The 18,367-nt window shown below is 44.8% G+C and overlaps 1 protein-coding gene across 7 annotated transcripts in view; it reads left to right on the top strand.

Annotated features, from left to right (window-relative positions):
* The window catches only part of ACSBG1 (acyl-CoA synthetase bubblegum family member 1), a 74,233-nt gene that overhangs the window by 7,851 nt on the left and 48,015 nt on the right, over nt 1–18,367 (top strand). For 5 of the 7 annotated variants that reach the window (XM_044979600.1, XM_044979595.1, XM_044979597.1 and 2 more), the window contains exons 2-3: nt 6,928–7,020; nt 11,743–11,825. In XM_044979600.1, the coding sequence (XP_044835535.1) occupies nt 6,928–7,020; nt 11,743–11,825 (176 nt within the window). The remainder of the gene's footprint in view (nt 1–6,927; nt 7,021–11,742; nt 11,826–18,367) is intronic. The other 2 variants (XM_044979598.1, XM_044979599.1) reach the window with 1 other exon arrangement.

Raw genomic sequence — 18,367 nt, 5'->3', positions numbered from 1 at the left:
GTATGGCTGATAACCATCATCATCATAGCAACAGGGGGCTGAGCTCCATCAGCCCCCACCCTTCATGTGTAAAGAAAAGATTCAATTGCCCCTGGACTAGCAGCAGGATGATGGGCTCCTCTCCTCCACACTCCTTAATGTCCTATCTGGACTATCATAGCAACTGGAGGCTGCCTTCCACTCATTTCTCACTAACAAGTCACTGTGTCTTATTCCTGCATTCTTTATTACTTCATCACACAAGTGGGGGGACAATGCTATGGTAGCCCAGGAAGGCTGGGGAAGAATGGAATGAACAGGTGGGGTTGTTGCAGGAGCACCCCCTGTGAATAGCATACAGCTCATAATCTATGCAGGATCTGACACAGAGCAGCTGTGCTCTCTGGTTCTCTGATACAGTGGTTCTGTAGTACACTTGCCCATATTCTAGGCAGGAATGATTCTATTTTTAGATACCAAAAAGGAGGGATTGACTCAGGGAGTCATTCCCAATTTTGGCTTTTGCGCCCCTGGCTAAGAGCAGCCAGGGGCACTTATGACAGCAGCAAATGGTGCAGTGCAAAAGGACTGGTAACCATGCCCATCTTATTACCAATTTATGGTATGGTAGATGGTACAGTATGGCTGGTAACCATCTCTGCTGTCATGCAAAAGCAAAAGCATGCTGCTGTGTAGCGCTGCTGGACCGCCTCTGTCAGCGGCATCTAGTACACATACGGTGACAGGCACAAAAGGCAAAATAGGCTCCATGGTTTCCACGCTGTGGCATCTGCCAGGGCAATCCAGGGAAAACGGGCTTGAAATGATTGTCTGCTGTAGCTTTCCCGGAGGAAGGGATGACTGACGACATTTACCCAGAACCACCCGCGAAAATGGTTTTTGCCCCATCAGGCACTGGGATCTCAACCCAGAATTCACAGAGACAGACTACACTGTGTTCATTCTTCGCAAAAATTTATCTTTGCAAGGAATTCACTCCCTTTTTCACATCACACAGCTTCGACTGTCTCCAGACCTGCCACAGCATCCCCCTCACAGAGGCTGGCAAAGATTAGGCGGTGAAAGAAAAAGACAGGGGACGAGATGTTCGCTGAAGTTATGGGGTGCTCCCGAGACGAGGCGGACCAGCAGAGCCAGTGGAGGGAGACCCTCTCTCTGTACCAGCGCTCACACAGCGAACGGGAGGAGAGGTGGCGTGAGGAAGACAAGCAGGCGACTCAAACGCTGCTTGGACTAATGAGGGAGCAAACGGACATGCTCCTGTGCCTTGTGCATGTTCTGCAGGACCTCAGGCAGGAGGACAGAGCCCCCCTGCAGTGTATCTGCAACCACCCTCCCCCGCCACAAAGTCCCATACCCCCCTCACCCAAAATAACCAGAAGGAGGGGTGCCAGAGGCCAGTGTAAACTGTCACTGCACCCCAGCAGAGTGCTCAAGTACCGAAAAGCTCTCATAGCCTAAATTTTGAGAAGTCCTTTCCTTCCCGCCTCACCCAAGCCCCCATCCCAGTTTCATCCCCTAACTGTCTAGTTGATAATAAAAAATACTTTTCTGTTAATTACTTTTTCTGTCATGTTCTTTTAGAGGAGACTGTGTTTGAAGGGGGGGAAGGAGGTTGGTAATTTGACAGGACAATCACCTTTACCAGGGTACAGACATGGGGGCAGGATCAGCAGCAGGTCACACACACACTGCAGTCAGTACGCACCCTGGTCGGTATGGGAGGTGGTTTGCAGGTTCTGTGTGGGTGGGGGAGTACGTGACTTTGTAGCGGGGGAGGGGGGTTACAGATCTCATGCAACGGTCCCTGTCCTGGACCACAGAGCCACGCAGCAGAGGAATCTGTATCCGTCCTCCCCCGCCAAAAGGCCACATAGCCCCCGCACACAGAGTCCCAAAAAGGAGGGATGGCAGGCTCCGTTGAAACATCCAGTCCGGCACTGCAGACCGCTCTGGGAGCAGGAGCCTGTCATTCCTCGAGTTTACAGGCGGTCTTTACATCACCGCACACCCTACCCAGCACAGTCCGTGTCCCAGTTTCAACCCTGTAACGCAAAGTCATCAATAAAGAAACCTTTGTAAAGTTACAGTGGAAAATGTATTTTATTTTTAAACGTGTGTTGGAAGTTGGGGAAGCGGGGTGGGCGGGGTATGTAACTGCAGATGCTAGTCAACAGTCACTTGGTAAAGAAACAGGGGCAGGTTCAGCTTCTCTGTAAAGAAACTGAACAGTCACAGGTCACGCTGCTCACTGCTCGCTGGGACTTCAAGAGTTCCTTGTCGCTGTGCAAGGCGCCTGCACAGAGCTTCACGAGCCAGGGCATTAGCGGGTAGGCTGGGTCCCCGACGATCACTGTAGGCATCTGCACATCCCCGAGACTTATTTTGTGGTCCGGGAAGAAACTACCTTCCTGCAGGCGTCTAAACAGACCAGAGTTCCTGAAAACACGCACGTCATGAACTTTGCCTGGCCACCCGTCGTTGATGTTGGTAAAACGTCCCCCATGGTCCACCAGTGCTCGCAGCACCATTGAAAAGTAGCCCGATTTCTCAGCAGCTGACTGTGGAAGAGGTGGACGATAAGGTGCGAGGAGTTGACAATGGCCATAACTGCAGCGGGATCCGTGCTCAAAGTGCTGCGGCGCCCGCGCTGTCACTGAGCAGAAAAGTGCACGAACAGATTGCCCGCAGGCGCTTTCAGGGAGGGAGGGAGGGAGGGCGTGATTGACGGTTCAATGATGACAGTTACCCAAAACCACCCTCGACACATTTTTCCGCCCAGCAGGGATTGGGGGCTCTACTCAGCATTCCAATGGGCAGCGGGGAGTGCGGGAACTGTGGGATAGCTTCCCACAGTGCACCGCTTCCAAAGTCGATGCTGGCCCCGTTACTGTGGACTCAGACAGTCGAATTAGTGTATTTAGTGTGGATACACAAATTCGACTTCATAAGGTCGATTCCACAAATTCGAATTAAGTAGATTCGAAATAGTCTTGTAGTGTAGACGTACCCTATGTTAAGTAAATTAGAGAAACATTGAAGGCCTGGGTCTCAATGTAAATTGTCTTGGTTATTAATTGTAAAACTTAGCAAGGTTTAATTTGCAATGCCTTTTTGCTCGATATAAAATACTACTGTTTGTATTCTCAATCTGTTTGTGTGAATGAGGAATGTATGCACCAGGAAAAGATAAGGTGTGAAGGCCATTGTTATAGCCAGAGTCAAGGAAGAAGTAGTAAAAAGACTTAAAGAACATCAAAGAATCATCAGGCACTGCTTACTAGCCAGACGGCTGTTAAACTGTCTGGCACTGCAGAGTGGATACATGCTTCGCAGTGTAAGAATGCACCACCCCCAGCGAACCAATCATCACCTCAGGACCACGCAGAGTCAGTTTTGACTCCAGAAGAAGATGTAGAGGAACAGCCTGCAATACCTTACAATCTGCGTTCTCCTAAGGGTTGCCAGAAGCAGACGACAACCTAAAGCAAGGCCCAAGAAGAAGCAGTAGCAAGCCTAGCGCCTGCTGCCTGGTGGACATAAAACCGTGACTGCGGTTTCCTCAGTTGAGGTTGTCACAACCAGAAGGGCCCTGCCTCCAACATGCACCTCTGGTGGCGCCTGTTCCTCGGCTGCTGGTGTCTTAAGGTCTGGGAAGTCCACAATGATAATTCTTTTATCCAGCAGCAAGTGTGGATAGCTCAGACCCTTATTATTTCTAAATGCTGGGTCTGCAGCCACATCCCAGCCCACTCTCAAACTGGTGTTCCTGTCCTGGCTATCCCACTCAATTCCCCAGACCTCACTGGAGGACCTTGTCCGTTTAACACAATATGGAACAGCAGTGACACCTGGGAAGAGGCTATTGGCAGTTCCTTTATCCCACTTGGGGGAGTAACACACCAGGCAAAAAGACTCCTGAGGTTACAAGCAATAGTTAAAATAATGGCAAATAAAACTGGAGAAAGTTTAAGAGCCCTGGCCAAAGAAACAGGGGCGATCCGACAGGTGGCCCTCCAAAACCGTCAGGCATTGGACATAGTGCTGGCGGCCAAAGGAGGGACCCGTGCACTCATTGGAAAACAATGTTGTGTGTTTATACCTGACGATACCAATGAGGTAATAGATCACTCTAGCCACTTAGAACAAATCTCATATCTTCCCCATGAAGAGCCAAGTTCTTTATGGATGTGGCTAAGTAACCTGTTCAATTTCTCTGGCATAGAAAACTGGTTGTTTCAGGGAGCCCTGACTATCCTGTTTGGAATCCTAATAATTTTTGTATGTTTTCAGTTAGTCTCCTGTTGTATCCAAAATCGTGTAAGGCATGCCACCCAGGTGACTGCCCCAAAACAGAGTGCTAATATGATGATTTTGAATATCGCTGATGAACAAAGAGATAAAGAACGGTTAATATGTGGAACCCAGTAAAATGTTGGTCATGGTGAAAGCTTAACCAAAAGGAGGGATTGTGAAAGTAGAATGAATTATATTGTAAAAATAAGAATGGATTAAAGAAATGTTGTATATACCTTTAAGCAGAAATAAGAAATGTTGAAATACAGGTGCCAGGAAAAGAAACATTAAGCATAAACAAGGGTGCTAATGGCGAAACATTAAGATATGCATGTCTATTCCAGGTAAACTTATCAGATTCTGCTTCCTTTGTTATCTTGTTAAGTGCTCCCCCTTTTATCTGTATAAATAAGATAGTTTGTAAAAGCAGCAAAGAATCCTGTGGCACCTTATAGACTAACAGACGTTTTGCAGCATGAGCTTTCGTGGGTGAATACCCACTTCCTCGGATGTGTCTTGCATGGTGCTCACATTATCTGGGTGTTATTAGCAGAGCGCTGTGCTAATAAAACAGAGTGGTCTGACAAACTGTGAGTCCTGAGTCTAACTTTGACACAGGATTGGGTTCCTCTATGCTGCCTCACCAGTTCAGTACTTTTTATCTTGTGCTTATTATGCACAGATATTGGGAACTGCAGCACACAAGAATAAGTCAAAATCAGAAAGCAGGTTGAACTTAGAAATGTACAATTATTTATAATATGTTTGCTCAAATTAAAACTCAAAAGAATTCTCTAGAACATTCTGCTATGCATTTTTTTAAAGATGGAATCTCTATAAAACCTCATATCTAAATGAATGTGTCAAAATCTATCTGTGATTAGTGTCTTAGATTTATGTGCATAGATATGTTTTGGTTTTGATCCCTGTGCACTATAGAACTTTTCTATAAGGGGAATGTTAGAAGAGAACATATGACCTGACTGCTTTAGAGATCTGTTTTATTTTGATTGGGAGAAAAGAGAATAACTTAGAAATCAAAAACACAGGATAGGAAAGAAATCCAGAATCTATGGGAACCAAGGGCCTGAACCAAAGCCCTTTTAAATCAATGGGAGTCTTCACTTCATTAGTGACTTCAATGGGCTTGTAATCAGACCCTTAGTACTGGTATTTTAGTAGTAGAAACTAATCCTGACCGTCTGATGCATATAATTCAGCCAACCAACATTATCATACAGTAGGACTGATGGAGTGATTTGGAACTTTATCAGACTCATTAAAGTGCTGTTCTATTCTGAAGTGACTCTAAAAACAGTATTGCAAAGTTTTATATATTCCAACTGAGTCCACCAAATGTGCTCAATTTATGAGGTGTGGTTTTTTTTAAATCACCTTTTTGAAAATTGCTAGCCCTCTAAACTCATGCTGCATACTTTCCTTCTTGCATATCATCATCAGTACCAAAGGTTCTAAAGGACTGTTTGAGCTATCAGTTACACTTATGCAATCCATTGTCCTCCCTGGGTTTGCACAAGTATAACTAACTAATTAGAACTTTGTTAATTATTCTGTGGGTTAGGCACAAGAAAGAAGGGAATCCAGCTCATTCTCTCTATAGGCTTGTCTTTACTGAAGAGTTAACTCAAGTTATCTCTTTTTGAGCTAGGTCAGGTGAGAGCAGCCATGCTGCAATAACACTTGAGCAACAGAGTGGTTGTGTTAACAACCGACAAGTGCTACTCAATCTTTAGCCTAAACCCTACCATGGACCAGTCAGCTCAAGGTAAAAGTGCCAGCACACGCAGATTAAGGGTTTCTGTGTGTGGACAGGACTTGAGTAAGGAGCAACACTTGAGTTAACTCTATAGTGAAGACAAGCCCTTAATAATGTTAGGCATGGTTAAAAGAAGTAACAGCAGTAACAATGTTTCTATTCTAAAGTCAGCAACTATGACATTGAAAACACACCAGATGTTTTTGAATAGGAGAATGCCCTTTTTACAACTGCATTTTTCAGAATAGAAAAACACTCAAATTAGGACTATCCAAAAAGGGAGAACAACTGGGTTAAGTTCATTGAGCTACTTAACTTAGCACCACTTTGTCCTTTAGATGCATGTAGCTCCTCACAAAGACAAGGGAGGTTTGCATGCTGAGGTAATGGAGGAGCAGGTCCAAGGATCTGGACAATAGTTGTTGATTGACGCTTCTAGTATAATAAGAATCATCTAGAGAAAATACGGTAAATCTGGACAGTGTCTTGTATTAAACAGGCAGGAACAAAAAGTGACCTGCCCCAAAAAAGGGCTTCCCACACTTAAGATCCCTGAGAAAGATGGTTGTTATGAATCTTAAATAGAGTTGAAACAGAAGTTGAAATGAGGCATTTGAATAGGTACAAAATACTATTTTGCCACAAAGTTAAGCAGAAAGTCATTGTTTAGCACCTACATCCCGAAGCTCTTGGAACAAGGTAGGTGTTTAATTACTTAGGGGTCCACAGATGAGATAGTGATTTGGGTATCCAAATTCTATAGCTGAAATCTGCAGTGCTACCTAGCATCTGTGGTTCCAGCACCCCAAAAGCTATTGACATTCTAATATCTATTGCTTTGACATTAATCTTAGGTTCCGGAAAAGACTTCTACTTGCTGGAATTGTGAATGTTCGAAATATCATTTTGAACACATTGCAGCCGAAAGGAATAAATATACTAAGAAGGTAATTTACAAAGAGGATCATTTTTCACATTTGGTTTGGAGGTCTGGAGTAAACTACAAGATGTACAGACCTAAGAGCTACATTACAACCTCTCCTCTATTTCTAATGAACACCTGATTCTTGATTCTTAATCTAATTTCCTTTTAGCCTGGTATTTCTGGTATTACCTTTTTACTAAAACTTAGTTTTCGTTTGTTTAAATTTTGTTTCTTGATGTAAAATAAATATGGTTTAAAAGATCTTAGTATTCAAAATATATTTAAATATAAAAGAAGTTTTATTGAGCAACATTTTAAAACTTAAAATATTTTGTTAAAATGTGCCAACAAAAGAACTATATCAGCAATATATTTTAGATGTTTTGAAATTATAGTAATATACATATTTTAAAAATAGTTTATTCCTTATTCTTAGTTTTTAAATACATATGTTTAAATTGCTACAGTCATCTTCCTGGTCCATCACTCTGTTTATGTAACTAGAGTTGGCTGGAATAATTCTGACAAAATATTTTTTTGTTGGGATTTGCTGGTTCATTGAAACAAAAATATTTTGTGAAGACAGTTCTATTTTGACAGAGTTCCCACAGAACCCAGACATGGTTCTGATGGAAAACCTGCCTGGTTTCCTGCCAGCCCAGCACCTCGTCAACTTGGGCTTCTAGGGTCTTAGACTTTGAAGCAACCCACCATGCAACTGCAGAGCAGGGGTTCCATTTCTTTTTGGGAAGAATTTTGAAACTTTTGGTTTTTCTTCTTTACCAGGATAAAACGAAATTTCTAAATATTCAAATCATCCAAAAAATGGAAGTACCTTTCTTCACCCAACTATATATGTAACCTCCTCCCCTCTTTCTTTAAGTCCCTCCATGGACTCCCCCTCTTCCACTGCATCGAATATAACCTGTTATCTCTACTTTCAAAGCCTTCCACACTCTAGTCCCATCATACATATCTGACCTTATCATAGCATCTCCCACCTTGTGCAGCTGATGATACCCATGCTTCTCAGACAAGTCCTTCATGCTTTCTCACATGTTGCTCTTTAAGAGTGGGAGAAAAACTCCCAGTCAATAAACAATTAATAAAGCCACTTCCTTACCCTCAAAGCCCCTCCTTAAAACTCACCTCTGCTGTGTACATATAGAAAACTGCAAACTGATAATGGCTAAGGAGGAAGTGAGCTGTGATCACTACTACTGACAGGCAAAGAATTGGACACATTCTATAATATTTCTTAACCTGTCTCTCACATCACATCTTGGTCCACTTCTTTGTCTCATCCACGTGTTATAGCTTGTCTTTTAAATGATAAACTCCAAGATAGGAACTTTCACTTATATGTTTGTACAGTGGGGCCCATCCTGGTTGAAGTATTTAAATGCTAACTCATTGTGAATGATAATCTTGGAAATCATTATTACTATTTATCATATGGTTGTTCATTGTACTATAAAGTATGATTATCAACATAAATGATATTAGTCACTGAGATAGGCAGTGAACAGTAGGACTGAACACTGCCTCTGTGCTACATGACAAGGGTATCTGAAATTCACTCATGAATTGTTGGTGGGCTTTTTTGTTTTGTTTTTGTTCATTTGACTTTTCAAATATTATAATGTCATGTGGGGTGGAAAGCACTTCCAGTGCTCCTGCAGTGGTGGAGGGAGGAGCTAAGCCTGTATAGTGCATACTGCTTTCAGGGCTCATGGATGTGGGTGTGTGAATACAGAGGAATGGGTTTTTGCTACTCCTCTAAAAAACTAGCCTATGTTTCCTTCACTGCTCTCCTAGTGGATCTGTCCAGAGAGTGAGAATGGAGTAGGGTTAAGAGATTCTTAGTAACACAGTTCAGTTTAGAATTTGAAATATTAATAAAATCGGAAATACACAAAGCTATTAAAAATTCTCTGTAATGTATTGCATTGTGCAGTCAGTCACTTTTAAAGCAGGGGTTCTCACAACAGATTTTTTTGGTGGCCTCAAAGTGGAGCCACCAACTCTTGCTGGTGGCAGCTCTGACAATTTTTCCTAAAATTCTTAATTAACTTTAGGAAAAATAAATATACGTCCAAATCATTATAATTTATTTATGTAGGGTATTTTTTGCAGACTCAATAATAAAAATAATATACAGTCGTCTTTAGTCTTCACTGGACCGGAACAGAGTAGAAACACAAATAAGGTGCTTTGCACATTCTTGTCTTTTGTTGTTGTTGTTGTTTCTTTAGCTTTTTTAGTTCCTTTTTTTAACTTGCTAGCTGGTAAGTCTGCTGCTGTGAAAAGTGATATTTGTATGTTTTTTAATATCACTTTTCACAGCCTCTCAGCTAGCTACTAAGTCTACCGTGAAGAGAGATATTAACAAACATACAAATATCAATTTTCACGAGCAGACTTACTCAGCCCCATCAAGCTTGGGGACAAATTAAGCCCTGGGGGGAGCTGGGGAGGTGGGTAGGGAGGCAGTAGGGTCATGGGAGAATAAATGAGGGGCTGGAAGAGGCAGCAGGGGCTAGGAGCGATGGGGTGGAGTGGTGAGCCGAGGGCTGGGACCTGTGGTTGGGGTCTGGAGTCCAGGGCCGCCCAGAGGATTGAGGGGGCCTGGGGCAAAGCTGGGGAGCTGCGGTACTTGTACTCACCCGGTGGCGGTCTGGGTCTTCGGCGGCATTTCAGTGGCAGGGGGCCCTTCAGTCGCTCCACGTCTTCGGCAGCACTGGAGGGCCCCCCACTGCCGAAATGCCGCTGAAGACCCGGACCGCCTCAGGCCAGGGTTCGCGGGGCCCCTGTGGGGCCTGGGGCAAATTGCCCCACTTGCCCCCCCCGGGAGGGCCTGCTGGAGTCTGAAGCCACGACCGGATCGTGGGGTCCCATGGCTGAAAGAGGCTACGGGGCCAGAAGTGATGCTACGGGGCCAGAAGTGATGCTGCCACCATGTGGCTGGGGCTTCGCAGCTGGAGCGTACCACCACAGAGCTGAAACCTGAAGCCCGAGCTCCACTGTCCCCAGGAAGGTGAAGAATTCACACCAGCTCCCTGCTCCTTCGGCATTTGTGGCTCCAGAGGGGGGCAGGGCCCAATCCCTGCTGGTGGCCTTGGAGGAGGAGCCACTGCTAAAGAAGCAGGTGCTAGGGGCGGCCAATACCAAGGGGCGGCCCTTCCGCTGCTATTGGGGTGGTACATCCGGGTCTTCAGCGGCAATTCGGCGGTGGGTCCCTCAGTCCCTCTCGGAGCGAAGGACCCGCCGCTGAATTGCCGCCGAAGAGTGGAGCGGCACCATCACACTGCTGCGAGGGTTTTTTAATTTTATTTTATTTTTGCTGCTTGGGGCAGCAGAAAACCTGGAGCCGGCCCTGCCTCTGCTTTGCCCCCGCAAATCACCGCCCAGGAATCTGTTACTGTGAAAAACTGCTGGTGGCTGCATTTGAGAAAGGCTCCACTCATTGACCATTCAGAGTTTTGCTCATGGAGACCCTGCAGGCTGCTGAGGTTTAGCTACATAAGCTCTTTCTCAGTGATGAGAAAGAGATGGGAATCCTGCACTGCTGCCTGGAATATCTGGCATTAGGAGAAAAGTAATACTTACTGGCATTATTCTAATGTTTCTAAAACCATTTTAGTGATGTTCATGAATCACTGGACACCAAAGCTTTTTGATCCCAATTTGGATTGTCTGTTGTTTTTTTTTAAAAGTATAAATATGAGCATTGTTGCTGACATCAGTTTTTACAAAGTATTGCACTATACCAACTGTGCCAGCCAGCAGATCAGGCTAGGCAGATAGGAAAGCAGATCCTGCAACTTCTCCAAGTGTGATGTAATGGGCTTGATTCTCCAGTGCCTTGCAGTTTGTGCCATCATTTACACCTGTGTAATGTGGGCATAAAAAGCTCCCAAATTCAAAGCCTCCACTCATTTACAATGCTATCACTGGGGTAATGAAGGGAGAATTCTGGTTCTATAGCATTGTGCATCCACCTGGCACAAGCATCATGGATTACACAAGTGTGAGGCAATGGAGGATCAGTCTCATTGTGCCTGAGTCAGTCACAGTGCCTTCTGGAGCAGGGTCTTAAAGGCTCAAATGAACCCTAAATACTTGAAGTAGCCAGTTGGTTTTTGTTCTGGTGGCCATTGTGTTTTACATGTGTGCAAAGGCGAGTATACGTTGTTTGCAACCCTGCAACAAACTTCTGTGGAGGGGTGAATTTCATCCTTGTGATAAAGATTCTGTTGCTTTGACAACTTTTTTTTATTGTTTGTAACAGGTACTAGATTAGTAGAATTTGGAACTAAGAGTCTCTTCCCCTTGTTTTTAATCCCTTTAACAGGTATAGTACAGATATCAGCAGTGAAATCCTCCACATACTGTATCGCCAACATGCTCACAATTTATACTCATACAATTCATGTCCATGACTGCCAACAACAGGTCAATTAGTGCCCAGTGTGATGATGTATTTGGTGATATTAACTTTATTCAGTAGATTTGGACTGAGATTTCATAATCTACACCATGTGAAATGAGAATATCAGCCATCAGATAGGAAATGCTTTCAGTCACTAATATGGTCATATTAGAACCAGTGACCAAGAAGTGAAAAGGCTCTCCATTCCCAGGAGCCATATAATCTCTCCATTTTGTAGTATGTAGTATTTACTAGCTGATTTTTAAAGGTACCCTATAGATAACTTTTTTATAACTGTGTCTTCTGTCTTAGAACACTGACAGATAAACAGAACATCTCAAAAGAATCACTGACTTATTCTGAGAAGATCCAAGATAAAGGCAAAGAACCCCCAGGTAAGCAAATAAAGGATATTTGTTTGAAAACTTGGTTCATTACAGCTTGTTTCAGTTGTTCCAGTGATAGTAGGGACTGGGGAAGTCTTGATATTCTGCATGATTTATTAAATAGGGAAAGAAACTTGAACTGAGAGAGAAATTTGCATTAGTAGCATATTATGGGTAGTGGTAGCTGCTCCATATTTAAGGTCTGATTGAGGGATCCTTTTGTAGTAATCTCCTACTAGTGTGTTCATTTGGCCTTTGTATATCCTTGCAAATTGTATTGAATAAAGTTCAAGGCTGGGTGTGACATGCATGGCTGATGGGGTAGTGGGGAGTGATGAAGAATGAAAATAAAATTTGAACTGAGGTAAATCAGGGTGACTCAAAACTGCTTGGAGGTTTGTGTAAACATATGTGACCAGACCAATTTCACCAGGCTCTAGAGTGGCCTTCATCTGGTTTTGAGAGAATTACTACATAAAAGTGAAAAAACTAATCTAATTGTAGGCAGAATCTCACAGGGGTCCCCTGTTAGCTTTACCACGGCAGCCTGTTCACAAGTTTTGAAATAATAGGAACCCTTATAGAACTGTGTGTGTTAGGCAATGACACTAGGCTGTAAGATGAAGAAATGACAATGCTCCACAGGAATCTTATATGTAGACTTTTAGCTACAGAAAAGCCATTCTAAGCTCACACAAAAGGCTTTTTATTTAACAAAGGCATGTACAGCTGGCAGATTCATTCTGTAAAGCCAATTACAAACAAGAATAGTCAAATGTGGTCCCTAACTGTCCAATGTTCAGAGTTCAGAAGTATTTGATGGGACCTTTTGGGACACATTACATGTATAGATAGTTACTAAGGCTCTGATTTAGCCATGTACTTGGCATGCTCCTGACTTTAAGCACAAGTTGTCCAAATACCTTGCTGAATCAGAGCCTTATGTAAGTTTTTGTTAGCTTTGTTCTGCCATTTGCGTCAATGAACCTGTAGCAGGGTCCAGAGTCCATGTTAACTTTCCGTTTGACAGATAACAAACTTCATGCTTTGAGATCATACACAAGTACAAGTGCTGAGTCACAAGGCAAGGTTGGGGACTGAATGCTCAAGAATGTTCTCAGAAGTTCTATAGGAAAAAACTATGATGACAGTCACATGGTAAGAGAAGAAAGCCTTTAAGAAGGGAGAGCACCACACTCAGTTGTTACAATCTAGGACTAGGTTGTATAACTAGAGAGTAGGAGGGAATCCTGTTTGTTTTCTAGTAGAACCCTTTGGTGAGTTTTTCTCTTGTTGTAATCAGTGAACACTGAAAGTTCAGAACTATAACCTTGAGGGATAAAACTGCTGATTAAAAGACGGATTCATTTTTTATTGCTGAGCCAGCAATTCTATTCCATCTTGTCTACCCAATCCCACAGGCTATGGGGCCAGGCCCAGATTTTGATGTCCACTGAACCGATGTAAATCCAAGTAACTCCACTGAAGTCAGTGAGGTTGCTTGCTGGCTTAAAATGTATGTAAGTGGAATGAGAATGGGGTCCAATTCTAATGTAATTGGCCTGATTATCCTCTCATGAATGCCAGTTTTACATTGGTGCAACATAATTGACATTAGTGGAGTTACTACTGATTTACCTCAGAGTGGGACCAAGATCCAGTTAAAATTTGTCTTAATTGTAAGAACTATTTAATATAATATAACTTGACTAATATAATATTATAAGATTTGTTTTTAACTTTATTTGCGTCCCTTCCCAATTTCCCTTTTTTCGTAGGGCTACAGAGATTCTCAAATTGGGGGTCGTGACCCCTCAGGGGATTGCAAGGTGGTTACAGTGGGGTTGCGAGCTGTCAGCTCTGTGGGGCTGATAGCCCCAAACCCCTATTAAATTAAATTACCCTCTCCCCATTTTTAATTGATAAGGGGGGAGGTGTCACACACAGAGGCTTACTGAGTAAAAGGAGTCACCAATACAAAAAGTTTGAAAACCACTGGGCTACTTAATGGCAGAGTCCAAATGAGGCATTCTGTAAGGGATTTCTTTATTTCAATGCTTACAGACAACCTTTGCCTTAGTAGTAGTTCACTGCAGTCAGTGAACAATGCATTCTATTATAATTTGCTAATGCTGCATTTTCCCCCACAGAAATAGATATAAGGGGGTTTCACATGCTGAAATATTTTAGTACTTTTAGCCTAATTGAAAATGATGTCTGCTGTTTGTTAAATATATTTTCTTTTGGAGGCTAGAAAAACCTCTGTTTAATTTTCCAGGCTACAGGCTTATAAAGAGAGGATTGTTAAGATAGCAGTAGGGGCTAAAAGGAGTGATACAGAGACAAGCAGCAACTTGAGGGAAGGATAAGGGCTGGTAAGTACAGAACAGAGTATTCTTTCATGAGGGCCACAGTTAGTAAAAAGGTCTTAAGAGAAATTTCAACCAGAGAAGTAACACTTTGCCAGCTTGTTAAGCCTCATGCTTTGTTGTAGTGGGTTTTATGGTTTTGTTGATCAAACCATATTAGAGGAGAATGGATGATCAGGGGTGGCTCTAGCAATTTCGCCGCCCCAAGCACGGCGGCACACCGCGGGGAGCGCTGTGCCGGTCGCCGTTCCCGCGGCTCCGGTGGACCTCCCGGAGATGTGCCTGCGGATGCTCCACCGAAGCCGCAGGACCAGCGGACCCTCTGCAGGCATGCCTGTGGGAGGTCCACCGGAGCCGCCTGCCGCCCTCCCAGCGACCGGCAGAGCGCCCCCCGCGGCATACCGCCCCAAGCACGCACTTGGCATGCTGGGGCCTGGAGCCACCCCTGAATGGATGGTCTCTTGGTTAAGTCTCAGTTCTGGGAGTAACAATAATTCAGTTCTAATGCCAGCTCCATAACAGATTTTCTGTTTGAAGCTGAGCCAGTCCCACTGGGCCAGATACTGCTCCTATTCAAGTCAGTGCCAAAACGTGTGTTGACTTTAACAGCTTGATCCTGTTCTTACTGCTCTCTCAGGCCTCAGGTTCCCTTACCATAAAATGGGGATAATTCTTACTCCACAGGTGTGTCAGGAGTCCAACTTAATTAAAGCTTGTAACATGCTCTGAGATCCTTGGATTAAAGCTGCTGTAAATATAGGCTTGACAGAATTAGATTTTTGTTCTTTTATTCAGTAGAACCTTGGGAATGGAGGTTGTTCATAACTCTGAACAAAACTTTATGGTTGTTCTTTCAAAAGTTTACAACTGAACATTGACTAAATACAGCTCTGAAACTTTCCTATGCAGAAGAAAAATGCTGCTTTCCCTTTATTTTTTTAGTAGTTTATGTTTAAGACAGTACTATCCTGTATTTGCTTTTTTTGTCTTTGCTGGCTGATTGTGTACTACCACTTCCAAATAAGGTGTGTGGTTGACCAGTCAGTTCCTAACTCTGATGTTCTACTGTAATTTCAATAGAAATATCAATGTTTATTTTTAAGCATTTTTTCTATTTTTTAATTTTCATAGTTGCAGGAACTAAGGCGGGGAAAGAGTCAGACAATTATTTAATGACAGACGTTGCGATTCAAAAAGTTAAAGCTTTATAACCATTACAATATAAATTGTCAACATCACATGTCAAAATAGACAAAGTAAATAGCCTTAAATCAGACTCTGATATGTTCTCAAGCATAATTTCTTACTTTGCCTGTCTGTAAATCATTGATGGAAATATTTTGTCATTGATTTGTGCGTGTACAGTGAAATGATGTTTATTAACATTACGGATAAAAATTGAATCTTTCCACACCTATATAAATGTACAAAGTACTATTATATATGCAGTGCTTTTAATCTTAAAGGCATTTCACTAACTGACAAGCATGTGCATGGGGATCTAGTATTTGTGGTCAGAAAATACATAATTTAGAGGGCTGTTCAAATTTGTTTTATTTAAACTGTTTTTCACTGGAGAACTGGGTTTTCAGCTAAACAGCATTTTTCATAAAAAAGCATCTGCTTTACATGGGAAATTATTATTGTTTTTGTTGAAAAACCAACTGCCTGAAAATGGAAATATTTGTAAATGGATCTGCCACTGTGGTGCCTTGAGAGCTGCAGTTCATTTGCTTTATGTCTCCCATTCGCCTCTAGGATCAGGCTTCCATGAAGCACTGCCTCCCCACCAGAGGGAGAGACCAAGGTACAGCCCAGGAAATTTAATCCAACCAGGGAGCTCAGCCCACAGAGGAGAATGGGGCAGGGGAGAGGGCATGAGGTATCCAAACTGCAGTTCCTATAAGGCACCGCAGTGGCATATCTGAATCAAAATATTTTGGTTTTCAATATTTTTTGGGGAAAAATCCTTCCTATAGGGAAAAAAAAATTCTGACCAGCTCTAATATGCAGTGAATGATTCACCCGGCTGCCCCCAGAATCCGAACAAGTAATCTTAATCAGTGTCATGCTTCAATAGGGAAAAAGTGACAGAAAAGTGCCAAAGGGAGCAGGAGCAATCGGAGCTGCAAGAAGAGAGCACAAAAACCTTTCCATCTGCTGCACCAAGGAATTTTAGGCTGCACTTAGTTGTGTTAACCCCTTTGAGACAGGGCCGCCCAGAGGATTCCGGGGGCCCGGGGTCTTCGGCGGCGGGGGGCCCTTCCGTTCCGGGACCCGCTGCCGAAGTGCCCCGAAGACCCGCGGCGGGAGCCCCCCGCGGCCGAATTACCGCCGAAGCGGGATCCGCCGCTGAAGTGCAGCCCGGTCTTCGGCGGTAATTCAGCGGGGGGGGGGTCCCCGCCGCGGGTCTTCGGGGCACCGCCGCCGAAGACCGGGACCCGCCGCCGAAGACCGGGCTGCGCTTCGGCGGCGGGTCCCGCTTCTCCCCGGCCCCGGCCCCAGCCTCTTACCCCTGGCTCCCTCCTCACCCGGAGTCTCAGCGCCTCGCCGGAACAGCCGCAGCGTGTCTCCGCCGGCGCCTGAGCTCCGTCCCGCTCAGAGCCGCGTGGTGAGGGGGCGGGGCTGTGAGCTCCGGGCCCAGCGGAGGGAGCAGAGCTCAGCCCGGAGCTCCCAGCCCTGCCCCCTCACCACGCGGCTCTGAGCAGGGCGGGGCCGGAGACTCGGCGCTTGATGCGCTGAGGCTCCAGGAGAGGGGTGGAGGCGGGAGCCTCCGCTGTTCTCTTGGGGGCCCCTGCGGAGCCCGGGGCCCGGGGCAAATTGCCCCCTTTGCCCCCCCCCGGGCGGCCCTGCTTTGAGATGAAAAGGTCATTTACTTTGCTGATGGGCTCAATGTATCTACATACACAATTTGCTATGTCATGGTGCATTTTAAAAAAAACAATATGAAAGGGTCATTTTTTAGTTCTACATTGGTTTCAGTTAGTGCCCTGAGTTCATCACCCGTCTATACCTCTAATTCAATTTGATCTTCATACTATGCATAGTAGTTTTTCAACTATGCATGGTACTTATTTTGCTTTTCTGAAAATGAATAATCATCACATCCAGCCTTTAGCCAGTATTTCCTTCCCAGGCTCTTTCTATGTCACCACGTGCCTCTGCTATGTGAGAGCAGAAAAGTTGTTTTCATTTGCTGCTGCTCTTACAAAGCCATCTAGGAAATGGAATAAAATCAGCTCCTTTAGAATCCTTTGGTTTATTTCCAGTATGCAGAACTATTTTCAGTTTTTCTTTTTCTACAGGCAGTCACATTACAGATACTGAAAGGGTATTCAAGTTCATATAGCTATCCTGTATACATGTGTAAGGGACCGAGATGTAGGCAGTCAGTCTAGTGGTCACAAGTGGTTCAGTCCTACCCACCAGAGACAGGCGTCACCAGGCCAGAGTTGGAGGAATTGCAAGGTAAGGTCCCATAAACAAGAGTCAGGGTCAGAGGCCTGGGTCAGAGACTGGCATAGGCAACACGTGGGGACACATGCCACCCCAGATTTCTGCCAGGATGGGAGTTGGGCTGAGCAATGCTAAAGGGACATGCCTGGGAAAGGCACCAGCCGCGAGCGCTCCTGCTGAGTCCTACTAGTTGTTGCCCAGAGCAGGGAAGCAAGACCGGACTGACAGCACAGCTCTCTGCCAGAGAGGGCACAGGGAAGCCTGTAGCTACAGTAACCTGCTTGAGTATGTGTCTGGACTAGCCTGCTGTGGGTGCACAGAAGGGAGCTCATGGAGTCACTTGGGGCAATGGGAGAGGGTTGGCAGAAGGGCCCGGGGAAGCTAGGGGTGGGAGGGAAGCCCAGGGAGGTAGAAGAGGCCAGGGGCAATGGGTGGGGGTCTGGGAGAGGCAGCGGGGGCTGGAGCAATGGGGAGGTGGGTGGGGAGCCCAGGGAGGGAATAGGGGGCCAGGGATGATTGGGGGATGAGTAAGGGGTCAGGGGAGGCAGCAAGGGCCAGGGACTATGGGGGGGATGGATGGGGGACTGGGGGAGGCAGTGGGGGCCAGGGTGTCAAAATACAATTTTGCTCAGGATGCCATTTTCCCTAAGGCCAACCCTGGCAGGGCTGGTCTTAAGGGTGGGCAACCACCAAAGATGATGTGGTCAGGGGGATGCCAGGGTCAAG

The sequence above is a fragment of the Mauremys mutica genome, chromosome 11 (genome assembly GCF_020497125.1).
Source record: "Mauremys mutica isolate MM-2020 ecotype Southern chromosome 11, ASM2049712v1, whole genome shotgun sequence".
In the NCBI taxonomy this organism is placed as follows: Eukaryota; Metazoa; Chordata; order Testudines; family Geoemydidae; genus Mauremys; species Mauremys mutica.
The sequence above is the reverse complement of the archived record's forward strand: the minus strand, read 5'-3'. Positions and strand labels throughout refer to the sequence as shown.